This window comes from Acipenser ruthenus, chromosome 4, assembly GCF_902713425.1.
Source record: "Acipenser ruthenus chromosome 4, fAciRut3.2 maternal haplotype, whole genome shotgun sequence".
NCBI classification, from domain to species: domain Eukaryota; kingdom Metazoa; phylum Chordata; class Actinopteri; order Acipenseriformes; family Acipenseridae; genus Acipenser; species Acipenser ruthenus.
In genome coordinates, this window is record NC_081192.1 from 50238995 (window position 1) to 50260623 (window position 21629).

Here is a 21629-nt window from a genome sequence, read left to right on the forward strand (position 1 = left end):
CCATGTTTATTGCTGCAAGTTGACCTGGGTGAAGTGGCTGAATGGGTACTAAGGTATTTTTTTCAAGAAACTGCAGCAGTACTAGTAGCTCAGGAACAGTAGGTCGCCAGTCTGTTTTAAGAAAACTTGTGGGTCCCAGAGTGGCTCACCTGGTAAAGGCTGAGTGCGTGGTATGCAGGGTAAGTCATAAAGTCACAAGTAACATTGAATGGGCTCAGACGCTCCTGCAGGTTAGGAGGCAATAGCAATCTGTTTCTCCTCACCGTGTTACAGTGACAGTATTGGCTAGGCGACATTGTCCTCAATGTTCAACACTTCAATGTGTATACTGTTTCAAGATACTGACCCTTCATAGCTGAATTGGAAGTTAAAATATCTTGACCTTGGAGCAAAAACAACAAAAAGCTCAGAAACTGCAGGTCATCCATTCTCAGCATTTTTTTAACAAGGACTCATAATATGTGCAGAACATCGAATGCAAAATATGTGTTTTTTTCTTCCCCAGCAGTGCCAATTGTTTGCTTGAGGTGAACAACCTCATGTCACTATTCGCATGTTGGTTTCAAACTCAGGCCTCCAGTGCTGTACAGAAACCTACTGCGCCACCTCCACATCGTTTTCCTGTAAAACCGTTAATCCTGTTCCTGTTTTTATAATGAGTATCAATGGAAGTCCTTCACTTACCATACAATTTTACCTAAGGTTTTGAAGACCACCATCAGTTCAGTTCACATTCAGTTTTTTATACTGGTTCAATCACTACTTTCCTAAAAAACAACTATAAAAAAAACAGTTGATATGATGACTTGCTGCTGGAGAAGATGTTTGGTAGAAAGCCTGTCTGAGATTAAAAGAGTAGAAACTCTCAATTTGAATTTTTATTTTCTTTAATCGTGTGTCATTATCTAGTGTTAATCCCTTGATCCACTTTCAACCTGTGCTCTGCATAAAGTAGACACTCAGGTGTATTGCTGCAATGCTGAAGTCAATTCATTCAAGTTCTGGACACACTCTTCTAAATCTATATATATATATATACTGTATATATATAGTGTGTATATACAGTATGTGTATACGGGATACATACCACATAGAACAAATAGGGTATTTCATACATCATGTACAGGCAGTGTTGCAGGGGGATACAGTTAAAGGTTACGCCATGGTGCATTTAGGAGGCTAGACATGCATTTGAGAGCTCTATTGAAACCACAGAGGTGCTTTCAACTGGATGTGATGACTAATACAAACTGAATCTATGCAACAAGAAACATCCATTAGTTAAAGCAGTTCTTATCTCACACTGATTTAAGATGCAAACTGGTAATCCAGAAGCACTTGTTCCGACAGCCAGAGAGAGAAGGGCCATTACAAGAATTGCACAAAACATAACACCAGAGAGTTACAAATAATAGAACCCTTCAACTGTATAATTGCTCCAGTGTTCTCTGTGTGTTCTGTGTACTCACAGAATAATGCACTGTAGAGGATATTACCAAGGCCAGGTATTTTGTTACTGGAGGATTATGTTTATTCTTTGATTGCCAGAGTTAGAACAGTCATGTACTGTGTTTATAGTTGCTATAAGATTAATCAGGATGACTAAAAAGGTTGTGAATAAATCTTGTAACAAGCAACTTAAAAGGAGAATTTCTAGAATCAGAAGTTATGTAAAGACTTTGAAATGTGGCCTCAAGTTCGATTTAACTAACCGCATTTTTTTTTTTTTTTTTACATTTTATGCTTTGAGTATAGAGCATACTATTTAAGTTAATCATAAAAATGTGTGACTTTAGGGAGATTTCTTTTATTCACACACTGACATTTTAAAACTTTCACAGATACGGTGTCCATATTAGGACATCTTCATTTCTCATGTCTCAGCGTCAGTTATCAGGAATTTCTTTGTAATGGATCATTTAGTTTGGCGATTAGTTGTCATTTCTCAATCATTTTTTCTGTCATCCCTCATGTGTTTTTTATGTCAGCCATTATTTGTATCAGATATATTTGTATTTTGTGTCTGCCGTCACTCGGATTTCGAGTCACGGAAAACCTCTGTCACTCAAGTTTCAAGTCATGGAAAACCTCTGTCAATTAAATTCTCTGTCAACCATCAGACAGCATTTTTTCTGGGACTTAACGTAACAACCAATCACGTTTCTAAGTTTGCATATCCTATGATTTCATTGGCTACTGCGAATGTCAATCAACTGAAAAGAAAAAACTGGTCCCATAATTGTACTAATAATTATCTTTGTCATCTTTTTTATGTTTTCATCTCTTAAACTAGTGGAGATTGTTCAGATAAGTGTTCAATCCCATAACTGTCAAGGCAGTAGTTGTGAACCACTGTTTTAAATTCCAGCAATACATTTTACAGATATGCTTTTTTTCGTAATAGCTTCAGTGAGTCTTGCAATTTCTTTATGGGTGTATCCACGTGTAAATACATTTCTAATAGAGGAATAAAGTGCGTTATTTTGAGTTTTATTCGTTCACGTAGCAATACTAACATTTACTTAGTTACTTTTTTTTGTTTGTTTTCATATTTTTCATTTACATATTTCAGTTGATTGACATTCGCAGTAGCCAATGAAATCATAGGTTATGCAAACTTAGAAACGTGATTGGCTGTTACGTTAAGTCCCAGAAAAAAATGCTGTCTGATGGTTGACAGAGAAAGGCACTTGAGTGACAGAGGTTTTCCATGACTCGAAATTCGACGCTGCTGTCTATGCTCTTCAACCCTTCCGCTGCTTGTATTGTCCCATCGTTAATGTAGAACCAGTCTCATTCCAGAAGCCAAGCGTTCTACATCTTTCCACTTTGGTGCATAGTCCTCCATTTGGTATTCTGGTGGATTGACAGGTGGGATGTCTAAAGGAATCAACATAGGCTCCTGCCTTTTTGTATATGTGTGTGTTTCCTTGAGATATCTCTCCAGCTCAGACTTAGTTGCTTTTAGTGTGCCATTTTTCTCACTGGTGAATAACTTCTTTGCAAATTTGAATGGGTCTTTATAAAAGTTAGTTCTCGCACGCTCCTTCTTTTTGTAGCATTTCCATGGACGCTCAGCTCTGCACAATGTTGCAAGCTTCTCTTTTATGACCCTTTGTAATAGATTTAATGCCTCCTTCTGAATTTGTTCTGCTCTCCTCCATTGCTTCCACAGCTGCCTCCTTTCTCTAACTAAGCGTTCAATCTCCTGCTACCGTCTAGACTTTACAGGAATAGTTTGTACTTTCTCCTTTCTTTTTTCAACTCCAAACCTCTTGCTTCCATATGCATAAATGGTATCCCCAAATTTATCCAGCATCTTTTCGACTGTTCCACTAAACCTTTCCAACGCAAAACAGAGATCTGTGTTTACTGTGTCCCACACTGTTTTCTCAGAAGCTCTTGGCCATTTAACTCTAGGCTTGTGCCTGTTGAGGTTCATTTCTCTTTTACGCTGGTTCATCTGACCGGGTTCACAAGGATCATTAGGTTCATCACTAGTTGTGTTTATGCAAGGTCTCCTCTCATCTGTGACAGGGGTGCTGATATCCTGCAAACTGTGGTTTACTTCCTGATGCTGGATTTCATTCGATTGACTTGACTCACTTTGTAAAAAGTACTGATCAATGCAGGCCCTTGTCCCTTCTCCCTCAAGCATTCCATTCTCCCTTGATGAATCTTCAAACCCCTGACTGTTGTCACTTTCTTCCAGCCACAGACACAAACCTGGAGCTCCATGTCTTTGCTAACTACAGCTTTTGAGCTAGTCCTTTGCAAAGTACTCTCCATTCTCATATGCATTTCCTTTCCTATAAGTCGTTAACCGTGTTGTCAAACCTTGAGTCATCTTCCGCCCCTGCTCTCGCAGACTCTTGGGGTATTTTTCTCTTTAATTTCTTAGAAGCCTTGGGCGGGTGTCTCCAGCATCCTATTCCATTTGAAAACACAGAGCTGGATACTGCCAGCTAGGGTGGCTAACCCCTGCCAGTCCCAACAGGGTCTATTGCACTATTCACAGCAGTCACTGGACGTATCCAGATCTTCCTGATTTCCATTACATGAGAGTAGGTGTTAAAACTTCATGCTGATGTTGGACTCGGCTCTCGCCAAGATAAGCACCAAGACATAGCGTCTTTTACTGTAAACTAATGTGATCCATCTGTGTTTCCTTCCATCTGATGATGTAGATATCCTTCTGCCTGGTGTTGATGGCTGAAGTTTGAAACATGCTAAATAATGTTACGTTAACATACTGAATTGCAAAAAACTGACGTATTGAAATGTGACATTTTGAAATCTAACATTAAATGCTGTACTACTGTTATGGCATCCAGTAGACTTTTGCATTATGATTTTGTAGTACATTTGATTACATGATGTTAAATAAAATATCTAAATTATGTTCATGTATTTTATTTTATTTTTTTTAAAACAATGTCTCAATCCTAAAATTCTGGGTGATGCAAAACTTTTGGCTACAGCTGTGCAGCAAATAACCTCAAAACTAATGCAATACACTAGACTACCAATCTGAGGACACTAGTGGCAATCTGCACTGAAATCATATATTTGTAAACATTATACAGTACAATATATTATAATGCAGAAAGCTAAGCTTATGCAGTTTTAAATTATTTTAAAGTCCCTAAAAATAAAGATTTGGCAGACCAAACCTAAAGATACATATCTTACTAGATTTAAGTAGAAAGACATTCCTAATAACATTGTCAAGAGTATCTACTGCTGAACAGGTGTGTTTGAAATGAGATTGGGGAGATGTGCCTGGTGGTTCTGTGCAAAGTGATGGATTGCAGTCTGACTCCTTGAAGGACAAAGGACGATATTGAAGGTTTAGCATTAATACAAGGCCTAAATGCTCACTGCTTTGCAGAAGATTATTTGCTAGCATGTTAATAATGCTTTAGAATTCTCTTGCAGGCTTTAAACAAATTGGCTTTTTTTCTAATGGGTTTACAGTTACAAGGCATATGCTTAATGTCTTAGTATGGTTAATCCAGTGTTGATACAAGGCTATTTTTCTTTCAGACTGGGACAGGGAGAAGTTGCTTGAAGCATGGATGTCCAATGCTGAGGATTGTTGCCAGCGTTCAGGTGTTCAGATGCCCACCCCTCCCCCTACCGGGTACAACGCCTGGGACACCCTGCCATCCCCCCGGACCCCCCGCACCACCCGCTCCTCTGTCACCTCACCTGACGAGATCAGCTTGTCACCCGGCGATGAGGACTTGCCTATGGTAAGCATTGTAATGTTTAGCAAACGTCCATACAGTCTTAAACTATTTTCATTGGCGAGACTGAACTGCCCTAGATACTCATACCAAAATGGGTTGCCAGTCACCATTGCAGAATGACAGTGCAGTGGTATAATAGATAAACATTCTGTTCTATATGTTATCAATTTCTCTTCTTGAAATATTTTCACAAAGATACATATTGTACTCTGTTACTTCTAGAATATTAACAATAATGTTCTATTTGAAGCCTGAATAGCTGTTGCCTTGTATTTAGAGTTGAACTGCTTCAAAAGCTCATTTAAAATGTCACCGCGCCTTTGCAGACAATTATTTCATTCAGACTGAAACAGTAGTGTGGTCAAGGAACAATGGCTTTGCTTTTCAGTTTCCATTGTCCAGTGTTGCTGTGTAAATGACTCAACTTTTTTTCAGAGAATTCTAAGTGTCAGGTCTGCATTTCTTTTAATAGACGCAAACCATACAAACTGCACCCACCTCCCCCTGTTGACATCTTTAAGTGACAACAAGTGAAGGCCTGACAAATTCAACATTAGACAGCTCTCTGCCATTACATAGTTCACCCAATACATGGAATTCATGTTGAAGCCCTTGCTTGTGCAGGAGTTGGACTAAATATTAGAAACAATAGCCATACCATTGTCAGTAGGGGCAAGGTTCAATTTGAAGTGTAATTAATTACTCAATGGTTACCTACAATTACACAAATATTACTAAAGTGAAGTTTGAAATTATGCATCAAAGTCTGTTGTCCAGAATGGCCCATTGTGGAAGGGTGGTGGGCAATTCACGGACACAGAGGAGACAGAACTTTATTTGTAACGCCGCTCAGGCACATTGATTTATTTTCACCTGCAGAGGGCGCTGTTGTCTATGGCCTGAATACTGGCATCAGTAAACAGGACCACGGGGTTACCAATACTGGTATACAGTCCAGTGCACATACAAGTGCTCAAAAATAATAATGAAAACAAAAGGCAAAAGAAAAAGGGAAAATAAAACACAGTAATAAAACTATGAAACAAAAGTGCTGCTTACGCAGTGACCCCACTGCCGCTAAGCCAGTCAATATGGTCCTTCGACCTACGCTCCGCTATTTTCTATACACTGGGGTGGCCAGAGTTCCCCGTATAACTACACACGTCCCCTCGGGAATATAATTATTTATTTTATTCTTTTGTTTCTTTTAAGGCAGGCTGTCTCACTCAGCCGTGCTTGCCTGCTCTTTCTTTATACTGACGTCTTTCTCCAGCGTCACTGGGTATCCTCTCTCCGGCCACCTGAATGCACAACCAAGCGCAGTTCTTATGGGACGAGCAATCCCACAAGGCACGCTTCCCAGCCACTCCGAGAGAGGGAAAGCCAACACACCCTCTTCCCTACCTCGCCGTGTCATCACCATGACTGACAGGCGGATCCTGCGAGACTGCTGCCCTCTTCCTGCAGAACCATGGACACACCAGATAGTCAGCACAGCCATATACTAATATGTTGAGAGTATTTCTTACGAAACATCAGTAAATTGTGCAATCTTGGATATAGATATGCAGGCCCAACAACTGCTTACTATCCACCTATAACTTTGTAAAATCTGGTCTCTTCGCCATCATGATAGAAACTTGTAACAGGGAGATGTTACGGATGCCATTTGTAGTACACAACTTTCGTTTGTGTGCTACATATCACTTATTCACAGGGACCACTGTTTGTCCATCCTCTGTAATATGTATTCAAGTAAGCTATTTATGCAAGGTAAAGTATTCAGTTAATATTGATTACACCTTTATACAGGGTGATGTAGAAAGTAAGTTTACCACATCAACGCACCATACATTGATGTGGTAAATTTACTTTCTAATCACCCCTATATGGGGATCCTGCTCCTCAATCCACTATTCCACTGACTTAAATGTTTTTAAATATAAGGTATACCTATTTTTTTCTTAATACAGTGTGGCATCTGCATGTGCAATATTACTGTGTTCGAAGACCCAGTGGACATGGCTTGTGGACACGAGTTCTGCAGAGCATGCTGGGAAGGGTGAGTACTGGTATGTTGTTTTGAGGTAGTGAAGTACTTATTTCCTTGTCCTTTTGGTGGCTAAAATTACAACTAAACATCTAATGTTTTTTGAATGACATTGTTAAATTGCTGGAGAGTTGCAGCTACAGGTACCATATCCACCAAAGCGAGCATTTCAAAGATAAAATATAAAGATTGGCCAAAGGATTGGAAACCAGGAGATTTGGTATCAACTCGATCCATGCCTAACTAACCAATTCTGTTTTTAGTTGGTAAATGGGAACATGTACTGTAAAATTGCATGATGCCAGCTAAAATCATTTTTAAAAATACATAGAATTGTGCCACAATCCAGCCAACTTGAACACAAGCATGACTCCAGTGAAAATGGGTTGTAATGTTGTTGTGTTTTTTTTTAGTTTTTTTTTTTAACTCACTTTGTTCAATATTTTTTATTTTAAACTTTGAGACAGCATCTTCATACAATTCAAGTAAATGGGCTTACCACACCAAATGGTCACAGAGGGAGGTTGATGGTTGCTGGCAGGTCTCTTTTTTAATTGGTTAATGTATATATAAGGGCACTAATTAAGCTTCATCCTTGGGCCATTCTGATTTGTATTGTTTTAGTGAGATTAACTATTATTTATTGTCATTGTGTAGTCTGTTTGAGATCGAGATGCATTTAAGCGTGATATTTTTTAAACGTTCAACTTGACTATTGTTTTGCAAATCTTGGATGTAATAATTTGTACTTGCGTGCATATTTGTCCGAAGATACGCCTTGTCTTTAGTTTCTTTTTTTCTGTCTCAAATATATCTGATGATGTTCGCTCCTTTGGTCTTTTAGTTTTACAAACATTGTATTTTTATTTATTTATTTATTTATTTATTTATTTCTTAGCAGACGCCCTTATCCAGGGCAACTTACAATTGTTACAAGATATCACATTATTTTTACATACAATTACCCATTTATACAGTTGGGTTTTTACTGGAGCAATCTAGGTAAAGTACCTTGCTCAAGGGTACAGCAGCAGTGTCCCCGACCAGGGATTGTATGCCACCCAACCAATATAAAAATTGGCTGAATAAAAGTTAATTTGCATTGCTAGAGTTAAAGCAACAGAAGTTTAAGAATAAAAATTGATACTGTAAGGATACAGTAGAAGGAAGGGGCTGATTGACACAAGGAAGGGACAAAGGTATACAGTATACAGAATACATATTTCCTAGTGAGAGCTTTTAGTACTAAAATATATACTTTCTACATGTTATTGATATGGAATATAATATCATTAAATAATTGGTCTTGAATGCCAAACTTGGGCAATGTGCAATCCGTTTACATTTTACCACTCAGCACTAAAGATATGTGGGAATTCAGAATGAAATCATTGATCATGCACTGAGGATCAATAACTTTGAGTAAAATGCTGCTGCCTTGTTCATAAACCTAGTTATCAGGGCCAAGTGAGGATGAAGATTAGCTAATGGAAGGCCAACTGAAGCTTACTCTGTCAATGACTTCAACTGGGCTGCTTTTAAGAGACACTCGTATCAATCTTGCGCAGGAGAAGATGTAGGTTTAATGACATTGTAAAATCAAGTATATAAAATGATCACATTCCATATCTTTATTTTGCATTGCATTTTAATAAATTAAATTATTCCTATTAATGAATGCATTAACTTAACTGAATTTTAATACAGGCAAAAAATGTAATTCATTGTGCAATGTGTCATTTTAATTGTCACCTAGTACATTTTGTATGTGTTCCTAAATTATAATTGCTTGGTTTTCTTACCTCCTTTTTTCAAATTGTAATGCTTCTGTGTTGGACATTATGGGCATATTTCTTAATTCAAATCTATCCAAAATTTAGTACATATTCATACAAAATAAATGCATTTTCTTGATAGTCTAGAAACTGCAAAACGTCTATAAAACCTATTGAAAACCAACAGAATGAAACCTTGAAGAATATGCCGCACAGTGAGATTTAATTAGACTTTGTTAGAATTAGAATTGTCTCCTGGCTTGCCATTTATTAACATCATTTACTTTTGTTTTGCATATATATTATGCTACTGAATGCATGAAGATTACAAGATAAATCATTTGTATCTTAATGAGTCATGTCCTCTGATATGTTCAGGTTGCCTTTGATCATAAGCTTACAGTTGCCTAAAATAATTAGTATGAAATCGATATCCTTTTCTACCTGTGTCTTTTTCTGTCAGGTTTTTGAATCTTAAGATCCAGGAAGGAGAAGCCCATAACATCTTCTGCCCAGCCTATGACTGTTTCCAGCTGGTTCCTGTGGACGTCATTGAGAGCGTGGTCTCCAGAGAGATGGACAAGCGCTACCTGCAGTTTGACATTAAGGTGCTGTACAGTATAAGTGTTGTGTTGATGTCAGGTGAGCTTTTGAGGATAAATAAACACATATGAATTCGTTTTAAAACAAAATCAGCTTCTGTACCTTTAAATCTGAGAGTACTTGCAAACCCAGTCTTCACTGATATAAGTTCTCTATTTTGTACAATCGTGTCATGGATATCAAACTGTATTATATTCATTAAAACATATTTTATAAACATAAAATATAGACTTTATAAACATTCTGTGAACTTAAAGCTTTGTGAGTAGGCTTCAGTGCTCATAGGTTTTCACAGTTTTCTTTTTCATGTGCTTTTCAGGCTTTTGTAGAAAACAACCCTGCCATTAGGTGGTGTCCCACAGCAGGCTGTGAAAGAGCAGTTCGGTTAACAAGGCCTGGTATCGCTGGCTCTGACTCGCTCAGCTTCCCTTTACTAAGAGCACCGGCAGTCGACTGTGGAAAGAGCCACCTCTTCTGCTGGTCAGTACCACAGGGTTGTAGATTTGCTTTGGTAACAATATCTGCATCAAATATGTACAGTACAATTCATATCAAAGTATGCTAATTTAGATTGAGGTGGATTGACTAAAAAGTGGCTGAGGCTGGCCTAATTTATTTTATTTTTTCATTTATATACGATTCTGCCTGATTTGTTACAAAAGGGGTAAATACCTTTCATGAAGGTTAATGCGAATTATCTGCCTACACAATGTGTATTCTTACAGGAGGTGCCCCTTTGTCTTTACAGTGTCATTTTTAGCTGTGTTTGATATCCACTTTATTATGTTGACAAAAAAAAAAAAAATCAATTTATATTCAGTTAACCAAAATATGATTTTACAAGGGAAGTAACATTGACTATAACTGCATATAGTTTGTGATACAAACCTTGCAGGTGATATTAACCTACCAAAGTGTAGGGTTGTGGTTCAGCTTAAGACTCGAATGACTCCTAATTGAAACTTAGCAAGATTACATTTATTTGATTCCAAAGCACAAACTTACATGTATTAAACTTCTGTTACATTTAGTTATGTAAGGTAGTCACTAGCATCAAACAGCAGATTTAAGGTAATGGCCAAGGTTACCTGTTTTCTGTTGGGAGGCGCTGGTGTATGACTCATAACTATACTTATATTTATACTTAAAATAAGATGGAGCCCCTTAACTATTTCCTTTTATCTGTTCGTAAGAAACTGGTCATAAACCAATTTCTGTCAAACAGGTCATTATGCTCATCTCCCAGCCATCACCTTACAATCGATAGCATAAATTAAATATAGGTCAGCACATATATATTCTCTTGCCAAAGCCTGATATAATACATCTGTCAACCATGTCTTTTGAACTTCTGTTTCATACACAGTCATTTCCCCTTCACATTTTTACTTTCTATACATAGTTCACTGAGCACATAATTCAAACTTCCACTTATACCCAATTATTCTTGACTTGGAGCTATAAAACTCTGTCACTCCAGTTGCTGGTCCCCTTATTTTGTATGCATGATCATCACATTTCTCTGCAGTGTGACACAAGCTGACGTGTGTACAAATCCTAATACTTTGTTGTAACAATGGGGCTGCTTTGTTTTGGTTCAAAAAGTGTTACCAGTAAGTGATAAGGAATTCAAATGTAATTACCTACAAATAGATTATTTGATATGACATCCTATAGATTGATTTGAGTACATTCTGCATTAAAGTAATGAGGAGTTCACTATTGTGTTCACAGTGCTGGGAACAGAATGCTTAAGTAGCCATGGGCTACCACAGCAGTTTCTGTGTCGATGCCAGTTTCTAACTAGCATCCAGCTGTGGCATTAGACAGTGACAGGTCTGCAATTTCTTATCCTTTTCTCCCATCATTAACACCACTTGCAAGCACAGTGACAGTAGCAGTGTGCTTAATGAATGCCTGTGGACTTGCTCTTCCTCTTTCCAGGATACTGTACACCAGCATAGTGGCTGGTTCAGGGATTTTTTTTTCTTCTAACAAAAACACCCCTGCTGTGTTAAGCTTCATAAGAATGCTTTTAATAGTGCATAATTAGTCATACCATTGACTGAAGGACCTAGAGAAGTATCTTGATTCATTTTTTGTTTAAGAAAGTTAGGATTTTATTACAGACCAAAATACAACCCATTGTATTGATTTTCCTATTGTCCAACACAATGTTATTTCTGTTAAGTCCCCGGCGATGATATAGTGTAGAATTATGTGTGTGGATATATTTGTCATTGTTATCTTGCATTTATAAAGGAAGGGGTTGCTCACTGCGCTTCTACTTTCAGAACAGTCAATACACAATGTAGCCTTGGCTTTAATAGTTCTCCCTTAAATGACAGATACTGCTTTTCAACACTGAATAGCAGATATATTTTAGGGTAGAACGTATGTTTTTTAAGGCATAAGCCAAAATATGTGTTTGTTTTGCCTGACATTTTTTTTTAATTAGAACTGTTTTAGTTTCATATGTAGTTTAGAACAATTTTGACTTTTCCAGTTCTGCAGTTTGAAATCCTCTTTTTTATCACTAGGGAGTGTCTAGGAGAAGCCCATGAACCCTGCGATTGCCAAACCTGGAAGATGTGGCTGCAGAAAGTTTCAGAAATGAAACCAGAAGAACGTAAGAGCTTGTATCACCTAAAAGTCATTCTTTTTCGTTAAGAGGAAGGTTAGGCTAAGGAAGCGTGCAATTTAATTACACTGTTGCATGGAAAACAAAAGCTCACTAACTTTTTTTTTTTACAGCCTTTTTTTTACAATTAATAAAAAAATAGGACATTGAATGTGTAAAATGGCAAATTCTGGTGCATATTACATAAATAGATGGAAAATGTGGAAGATATGTATATTACAGAAATACAAAAAACACTAGTTTGAATAAGCTTACTTGGCTAAAATGAAAAATTGTACTCATTGAGAGAATTTTGCAGCATTGATGCAGTGAGACTGGCATAAGAAACTGGATACATTGTGTGTGATCCTACTGCACCTTGCTACAAATCATTTGTACAACTGCATCCCACCACACTCCACTGCATTTCACAGTAAGAAAGACAGACAATAGCAGGCTGAAATCTGGCAACAGTGGGCTTGTAAATATAGTGTATTGAGTCAGCTAACAGAGAGGTGTAAAGATTTGTCTTCTTTAAAACCTGATCCAGTATGGCTTTAAGAATTTTTTGCTGTGGAGCAAAGAGACGTTTTAGCTAAAAATGTGGCGTTTTGTAGGCCTTATATCTGTAACCACACCACTTTGGAGCCCGATCAGAAGCCAGGCTTTGCGAGAGGGTGTGTCCAAAGCTCTATGAATACCCCAGCATTATTACACTTGGGAATATGTCTAAGAAAGCTTGGGAAAGGCATTGTTTAAAAATAAATAAATAAATAAATAAATAAAAAGGTAATGTGGAACTCCTGATTGTGAACTATTAAGCTATTCTATTTTCATTCCTCATAATCTCCTGAAGTAGTCGGCGTGAATGAGGCTTATGAAGATGCAGCCAATTGTTTGTGGTTACTCACCAACTCCAAACCCTGCGCCAACTGCAAGTCTCCAATTCAGAAGAATGAGGGCTGCAACCACATGCAGTGTGCCAAGGTGAGTTTGGTTAGTGTCCATAACTTCAGTGACACTTCAATTAGGGGAATAGGACTTACAAGCAATCTGTCCCCCTTAATACCTATCTGATCGCAATAGTATTTTGTCAAGAGAATTTCTAGTAATTAGAAATTACTGTACAACAAATGTTCCTAAATATTTAAATGCTTACCTGAAAAACAAAAAGTCCTAAATTGTAGAATACTTTGTTTTTATGTCCACCTTTTAAAGACATTCTATTTTTACCATCCAGTGAATTATCGAATAAAATAAAAACATAAATACATGTAAAAATAACAACAGACATGTGAAATGTCTCCTTCTTGTACTGGACAGAGCGATCTTTAGCAGAAATATTTTCATTAATAAGGAAAATATTTTCTCTATTTAAGTGATAACCAAGATGCTTACACTATTCTTTCAAAAATTGGAATTTTCACAGGGAACTACATATTACTCAACAGGTACATTTTTAATTGAAATCGTGAAATCTGTGATAACCGGGAATAAAATACAGCCTAATTTATCAGTGGCGTGCTGGTCATGAACAAAGCAGAATTACTGTGCCAACAAATATATCCAGACAAGATGAGGCATATACGGGCAATTTTATTAGGAACATTTTAGTTTTAAACAAAGCACGTTCCTCCCCCACTGTATTATTTACCAGATTAAGGCTGTAGATCGCACATGTACACATTTATAAAAAACATTGAAAACTAATTTTCAGAGTTACAGACATTTCAGGCTTGCGAACAACCTCCATTCCCAAGGTGTTCGTAACTCTGAGGTTCTACTGTACTATTAATTAAAAAAAAGCTATTTACTAAATAGACTAAAATCTGAAAAATATAAATTATTTTTTTACTTCTGGCTTCTACCCTCTTCAGGTGGCAACTATGTTAGGATTGTGTCCCTGCTTTTCACCAGAAAGAGCCCAGGTGTTCTGGAGCGGTGTAAAGGTTGGGCAGTCAGTCATGCTGTACATAAAACAAAGGAAGAATATTTAGATCCTCATTGACAGGGGCTTTAAACACAATAGCATCTGTGTTATTGACACTCATTTTCACCTTGATTTGTATTCAGCCTTTCAGAACTTAAATTTATAAATATTTTCTCCATGTGTGTTTGAAGCGTTGAGACAGTTTTGTATTAAATGCAATAATGGGGGGTTCTTGCATTGTATATGGCTGTGCTTAACCTGTTCTGTGGGTCAAAAGAGGACTTCGGTATTCAGTGTGCTTTCCAAAAGCATTATAGGAATGTATTCAATCCCTGATCTTACTGGGTACTTTGTAAGGAGTCACAAAGCAAACAACTGGTGTTCTGAGAAAGAAACTACCAAATGATACATTGTATATTAGTCTGGCAAGCATCATCTAACAGTGTTTTTGTACCAGTTGATTTCTATTTTGATTGAGAGAAACCGTCCTTGCTTTGTATTCTACTCATTGTGACATTCAGGCTTTGATTAAAAAAGGTCCCGTCTCTCTGGCTGTCCAAGGGCTCCATCTGCCATGATTTATTTGTCCCTGTGGCAAAGTGGGTGGTGAGGGGTAGCTGTGTAGCAGTGATGCGGTGCAGGAGTAATGGGCAGACAACGGTAGTCCAGGGGGAAAAAGGCTTTTATTGCCAGCACTGGTCTAGTGCTCAAAATAATAAGCCCGGCAATACACAACGATGTGTAAAGCTCGGGCTGACAAAACACAGGATACAGTCCTGAACAAGAAATCAAAACACGGTCACCCGTCTCGGGTGCGTGCAGTCGTGATTGTGGTGGGTGAATACACGGGATGTTGTGACAGTACGTGTTGCGGTGATCCGGCTTGTGCTCGCCCAGTGCGACAGCTCCGGATATGTTTCTAGCTGTCTGGTGATTCGGAAACAAAGACAGACAGTTAGTTTTCAACTAATACAGCACTCAAACACACACACACAACTCTTTTAGAGTAATACAGCTCTCTACGTCTTTCTCGGTCCTTGGTTTAACCCAAACGAAGGAAAAAAGCGTTACCCTGGCCCCTATATGTAATCCCGCATGATATCTAGGTAAACGGTTGCAGCTGCCTTATTACTTGCAGCTGCCCCTTGTTTACCTGTCAAATCAATACGGTCTTACAACAGAGTCTCGCTTCCTTCCAGGCTGACCCACTTTCCGGTCCCGGAAACGAACTGTCAGGCCAGCCCTTCCAGATACTTCTCCTCTCGTTCTTTAGCGCCCTCACAGGTCGGGAGGAAGATTTATCACCAGAACTCATTGTATTTCTGTCACATATCCCACCGCTCAGAGTGGAGCCGAAGGAACACTCGGCTAAATCTACCTTTCCCATTGCTCCCCCCTCCCGGGAAAAATAATCCGCATTTTGGTGGTCTTTCCCCGCACGGTGTACCATATGGTACATGAAGGGCTGCAATGCCAGATACCACCGAGTTATCCGGGCATTGCTGTCCTTCATGGTGCTTAACCACTGGAGTGGGGCGTGGTCTGTGACAAGATCAAATGAGTGTCCCAGCAGGTAGTATCGTAAAGAGTGAGTAGCCCATTTAATGGCCAAACACTCTTTTTCGACTACGGAGTAGTTACGCTCCCGAGGTAACATTTTTTTGCTCAGGTACAATATCGGGTGTTCTACTCCAGCTACTTTTTGGGACAAGACTGCACCCAAACCTACATCCGAGGCGTCGGTGTGGAGGATGAATCTCTTGGTGAAATCTGGGGTAATAAGAGTGGGGGCCTGGCAAAGTTTACGCTTAATCGTATCAAACGCCCCCTGACACTCAGCTGACCATTTAATTAAATTTGGAGCACTCTTTTTGGTGAGGTCGACTAACGGGTTAACCACTGTGGCGTACTCGGGGATGAAGCGGCAGTAATAACCGGCTAAGCCCAGTAGTGACCTCACCTGAGTCTTGGTTTTGGGGATCGCTGCATCAACCAAAGCCTGGATTTTGGTGACCACAGGTCTCACCCTTCCATTTCCCATTACAAATCCCAAATATTGAGTCTCTGTTTTGGCAAACGCACATTTTCTCAAGTTAGCTGTCAGCCGGGCTGCCCTTAGAGACTGAAGAACGGCTGCAACCCTAGCCAAATGCTCTCGCCAGGTGGAGCTGTAAATCACCACGTCATCAATATACGCTGCTGCATATTCATGATGTGGGCGTAAAACCTGGTCCATCAGTCTCTGAAAGGCAGCGGGCGCACCATGTAGCCCAAACGGCATGGTTTTAAAGTGGAACAGCCCCTCTGGTGTTGAAAATGCGGTTTTCTCTCTGGAGCTGTGGGTTAGAGGGATTTGCCAGTATCCCTTCGTCAGGTCCAGAGTGGAAATAAACCTCGCTTTTCCCAGTCTGTCTAAAAGTTCGTCGACCCGAGGCATGGTATACGCATCGAACTTGGCAATAGCATTCACCTTTCTGAAATCTACGCAGAAGCGGTTGGTGCCGTCCTTCTTAGCCACTATTACAATAGGACTGCACCACTCGCTCCTGGAAGGTTCAATCACTCCAAGCTCGAGCATATCCCGTACCTCTTTGCGAACGCCACTTCGTCGACTTTCCGGGATCCGGTACGGTCTCTCTCGCACTGTGACACCTGGGGGAAAGATAATGTCATATTCAACTAAGTTCGTCCTGCCGGGCACATCAGAAAAAACATCGCTGAACTCTTCAATAAGCTTACGCAGCTCTCTTTGCTGATCCGGAACTAATTGTTCCCCCATTGAAATCGCTCTTGTGCTCGGGGTCTCTGGACAGGGACCTAAATCATCCTCCATATTGCCTGGGGCTATAAATAAGACCTCTCTTGCCTGCCAGGGCTTCAACAAATTAATGTGGTAAATTTCACGTTCATTCCGGCGATCGGGCTGTCTAATTTCATAATTTACTTTCCCTATAGCCCGAATCACCTCATACGGCCCCTGCCATTTAGCACACAGTTTTGACTCTGATGAGGGAAGTAGCAGCATTACCTTGTCCCCTGGTCGAAAGGTTTGAATCCGTGCATTTTTGTTATAATGCTGCTCTTGTCGGTGCTGAGCCGATCTGAGGTTGTCTTGGGCCAAACGACCGACCAAATCCAGGCGATCTCTGAGTAGGAGCACATACTTCACTACATTTTTAGACGAGCCTTTGTGCTCCTCCCACCCCTCTCTCAGCAGGTCGAGAATGCCGCGAGGCTGCCGGCCGTACAGAAGCTCAAAGGGGGAGAACCCCGTTGAACTCTGCGGCACTTCTCTCACTGCAAAAAGGAGGTAGGGGAGAAGTGATGCCCAATGTTTCTGCTCTTGTGTTACAAATCGCCTCAGCATCGACTTTAAGGTCTGATTAAAACGTTCCACCAGACCGTCCGATTGTGGATGATAAACGGACGTCCTGATGGGACGTATTTTTAGTATTTTGTACACTTGCTGTAACGTATTGGACAAAAAATTAGTTCCGTGATCGGTCAAAATCTCCTTGGGGATCCCTACTCTGGCCATAATCTGCGCTAACTCGGTGGCTATTGCAGCGGCACTAGTGGACCTCAATGGAACTGCCTCCGGGTATCGCGTTGCATAATCCACCACTACTAATATGTGCGTATACCCAGAGTCAGAAGGTAGCAAAGGGCCGACTATGTCCATTGCAATGCGCTCGAAAGGAGTGGAAATAATCGGCAGTGGGACCAAAGGGGCGGGGCGCACTCGACCCGGCGCTACTCGCTGGCAGTCTGGGCATGTGGCTACATATTTCGACACATCAGTATGAAGACCTACCCAATAGAATCGAGCCAATATCCGTTCCCTCGTCTTCTCGGCTCCGAGGTGCCCCGCAAAAGGGATATCATGCGCCAGCCTCATGACCTCCAGCCGACAAGACGGGGGATCCAATAATTGTGTTACAGGCTGTCCTGTGCCCGCGGCTAGGTTTACCCTATACAGTAATTGCCCCTTGATACTGAAGTGTGGATATACCAGCGCCCCAGCGCCGTCAACATCCTTACCTTCAATGGACCGGACCCGTCCCCAAGCGTGCACCAGTGACGGGTCGTTTTGTTGGCCCCACACTAGGTCCGCGCTTGAGTACCACGGGTCCGGTACATTGAGAGGAGCTGGAATAACATCTGCTCTAGTCGGTCCAGTAACCTCGCTCTCTCGGTCACACTGCGTTCCCACTCCCTTCGACTGGCGTTTGTTACCATTGCAGCACTCTCCCACCAGACCCCAGCCTTGTCTCAACAACGCTCCCTCCCATTTTGCGGTCCGTCTCTCCTTATTCGTTTTTCTAGGACGGAAAAGAGGGGAAAACATTTCAGTGTGAAAAGGAAACACATCACCAATTCGTTCCTTTTTTTTTTTCTGCCACGTTTACGTGTGTGGCTGAGACTGCCATTTCTTTCATCAATTCTTTGAATTTTGGCCAGTCTCGGCCCAGAATAACTGGGTGTGGCAACCTTTCCGCCACCCCAACTACCAGGTGACGTTTTATCGGTCCTACCGATAAATATACTTTTAATGTGGGGTATGCCGCCGTGTCTCCATGGATACAGGAGATGGCCACCTGACCTCGTGGCCGCCACGACACACCGCCCAGGAGAGCTGTCCTAATCAAGGTTTGCTCACACCCTGTGTCCACTAATGCGTGGGTTTTCACATTCCCTAACACCACATTAATCAGACAAGGCCCCTCCCGACCATTTTCCCCACGCTTACCAGTCTCAGGTGCCCAATTGCACGCGGCCACGTCACACTCCATGGCAGTGGGGCATGACCTGGCCAGATGTCCCGGCTGGTGGCACCTAAAACAGATAGGAGGGACAGAGGGGGCATGGGTTAGAAATCTGTCCCGCTGCTGGTATGGCAACGGGGCAGGGGCAGCACCTCTACCCCAGCTGGGGGCCAACCTTGGTCTCCATGGGGGGGAGGCAAGGGGGCCCAATGGGGTCGGTGCTCTGGGAGGTCTGGGTCCCTGGAACGAGGGGGGTGGTGGTGATGGTGTTGGAGGAGAGGGAGAGAGAGCGCGGCTGCTCCGATGGGCAGGGGCGGACAGGATCCCGATCCGGGCAGAGGTCAGGGAGTCCTCAAAATCTTCGGCCAATTTGACCGCCTCCTCCAGGGTGTCGGGGTTGTGGCGCCGTATCCACGCCTGGGTTTCGGTGCCGACCACATGGCAGAACTGTTCTATCACAATGGCTTCCCCCATCTGCTGGGCGGTCTTCTGCCCGGGGGTCAGCCAATGCACCATGTGGTCGCACAACCTCTCCGCAACCACCCTGGGGCGTGTCTCCGGGGCTCTCCGGTACTCCCTAAACCGCGCCCGGTGGGTCTCGGTAGTAATGTTGAGCCGGCGGAGGATAGCCTGCTTGACCAGGTCATACTCGGTGGCGTGCTGGTCGCTCATAGCCTGGTAAGCTGCCTGAGCCTCCCCAATCAGGCAGGGTCCCAATTGGCTGGCCCAGAACTCCCGCGGCCAAGCCGCCGCGGTAGCCAGCCGCTCGAATGCCACCAAGTACGCCTCCGGGTCATCCTCCGCCGACATCTTCATCGCCCGTGCCTTTGGGGGCGACATCAACGGTGTTGCAGTCGGGGTCGTTACTGCAGCCACGGCCAGTCCTACCCGTTCAATGAGCGCTGTATAGCGCTCCTCCCTCCTCTCCTCTGCGTCCCGTCTGCTCTCCAGTGCCTGCAGCAGCTCCGCCAGCGCGTTGCGGTCCATGATCCCGTTTCTGACACCACGTGTGGCAAAGTGGGTGGTGAGGGGTAGCTGTGTAGCAGTGATGCGGTGTAGGAGTAATGGGCAGACAACGGTAGTCCAGGGGGAAAAAGGCTTTTATTGCCAGCACTGGTCTAGTGCTCAAAATAATAAGCCCGGCAATACACAACGATGTGTAAAGCTCGGGCTGACAAAACACAGGATACAGTCCTGAACAAGAAATCAAAACACGGTCACCCGTCTCGGGTGCGTGCAGTCGTGATTGTGGTGGGTGAATACACGGGATGTTGTGACAGTACGTGTTGCGGTGATCCGGCTTGTGCTCGCCCAGTGCGACAGCTCCGGATATGTTTCTAACTGTCTGGTGATTCGGAAACAAAGACAGACAGTTAGTTTTCAACTAATACAGCACTCAAACACACACACACAACTCTTTTAGAGTAATACAGCTCTCTACGTCCTTCTCGGTCCTTGGTTTAACCCAAACGAAGGAAAAAAACAGCGTTACCCTGGCCCCTATATGTAATCCCGCATGATATCTAGGTAAACGGTTGCAGCTGCCTTATTACTTGCAGCTGCCCCTTGTTTACCTGTCAAATCAATACGGTCTTACAACAGAGTCTCGCTTCCTTCCAGGCTGACCCACTTTCCGGTCCCGGAAACGAACTGTCAGGCCAGCCCTTCCAGATACTTCTCCTCCCGTTCTTTAGCGCCCTCACAGGTCGGGAGGAAGATTTATCACCAGAACTCATTGTATTTCTGTCACAGTCCCTTTTAAAGCTACAATGTTCATAAAGAATGCTAATTTGCATTGCAACATTTTTTGGTCAGTCATTCATATCGATGTGCATTTTGGTGGGGATTTAGTAAATGGCTTACTAGTCTTTTTGTTTTCCTATATGTTTATTCCAAATCACAAATGGCAACCGTAGTATTGCGCCAAAGAGCAAAAAGACAAATTCGTGATCTACATTCCAGAGTTGGGATGTAATGGTATGTTTTCTTAAGCAATACATTTTCTTAAGTGTAAATTGCTACCTGTGTGTTAAGAAATCCTAGATCTTAAACAGTAGTAGCTCCTGGTCCGGTAGATTCCTAGAACACCTTGTGCTGCCTGTATCCTTTCCTTCAATAGTAATGCTTTTCCTCATGATACCAATAATAACTACCTGATGTCAAACTGTAAAGGCTTGTTCAGACCCCCGATTTGTTTGTAATACATTTTTTTACTTTAATTATTTTGGAGCAGCAGGCCTGGGGCAGAGCCTACAGAAGGTTGCCCCTTTGGGGAGACGGGTGGGTGGGTGGGTGGCTGGTATTAAACTCCCATATTAACAGCACTAAAAATACATAGAGACTGTAATAGAGATGTTTTTAGCTGGGGCCATTGTGATGAGAGTGTGTCTTGTGTTTCAGTGCAAATATGACTTCTGCTGGATCTGCCTGGAGGAGTGGAAGAAACACAGCTCGTCCACTGGAGGGTATTACCGCTGTACCCGTTACGAGGTCATCCAGCAGGTCGAAGAGCAGTCCAAGGAGATAACAGTCGAGGTGAAAGACATTTACAGCACATGGACCTTTCCGGTCCTTTAAATACATGTAGATGGTTGAGCTCAATGCCACATTGTATTGACAATGTTGTTGATCAA

At 41.7% G+C, this 21629-nt stretch overlaps 1 protein-coding gene across 5 annotated transcripts in view; it reads left to right on the top strand.

Annotated features, from left to right (window-relative positions):
- LOC117400500 (ankyrin repeat and IBR domain-containing protein 1-like) overlaps nucleotides 1-21629 on the top strand; it is an 89937-nt gene that overhangs the window by 55375 nt on the left and 12933 nt on the right. For 4 of the 5 annotated variants that reach the window (XM_059022501.1, XM_034000565.3, XM_034000564.3 and 1 more), the window contains exons 6-12: nucleotides 5047-5255; nucleotides 7226-7314; nucleotides 9541-9685; nucleotides 10000-10160; nucleotides 12221-12309; nucleotides 13157-13287; nucleotides 21397-21531. In XM_059022501.1, coding sequence (XP_058878484.1) covers nucleotides 5047-5255; nucleotides 7226-7314; nucleotides 9541-9685; nucleotides 10000-10160; nucleotides 12221-12309; nucleotides 13157-13287; nucleotides 21397-21531 — 959 coding nt within the window. The remainder of the gene's footprint in view (nucleotides 1-5046; nucleotides 5256-7225; nucleotides 7315-9540; nucleotides 9686-9999; nucleotides 10161-12220; nucleotides 12310-13156; nucleotides 13288-21396; nucleotides 21532-21629) is intronic. The other variant, XM_034000566.3, reaches the window with a different exon arrangement.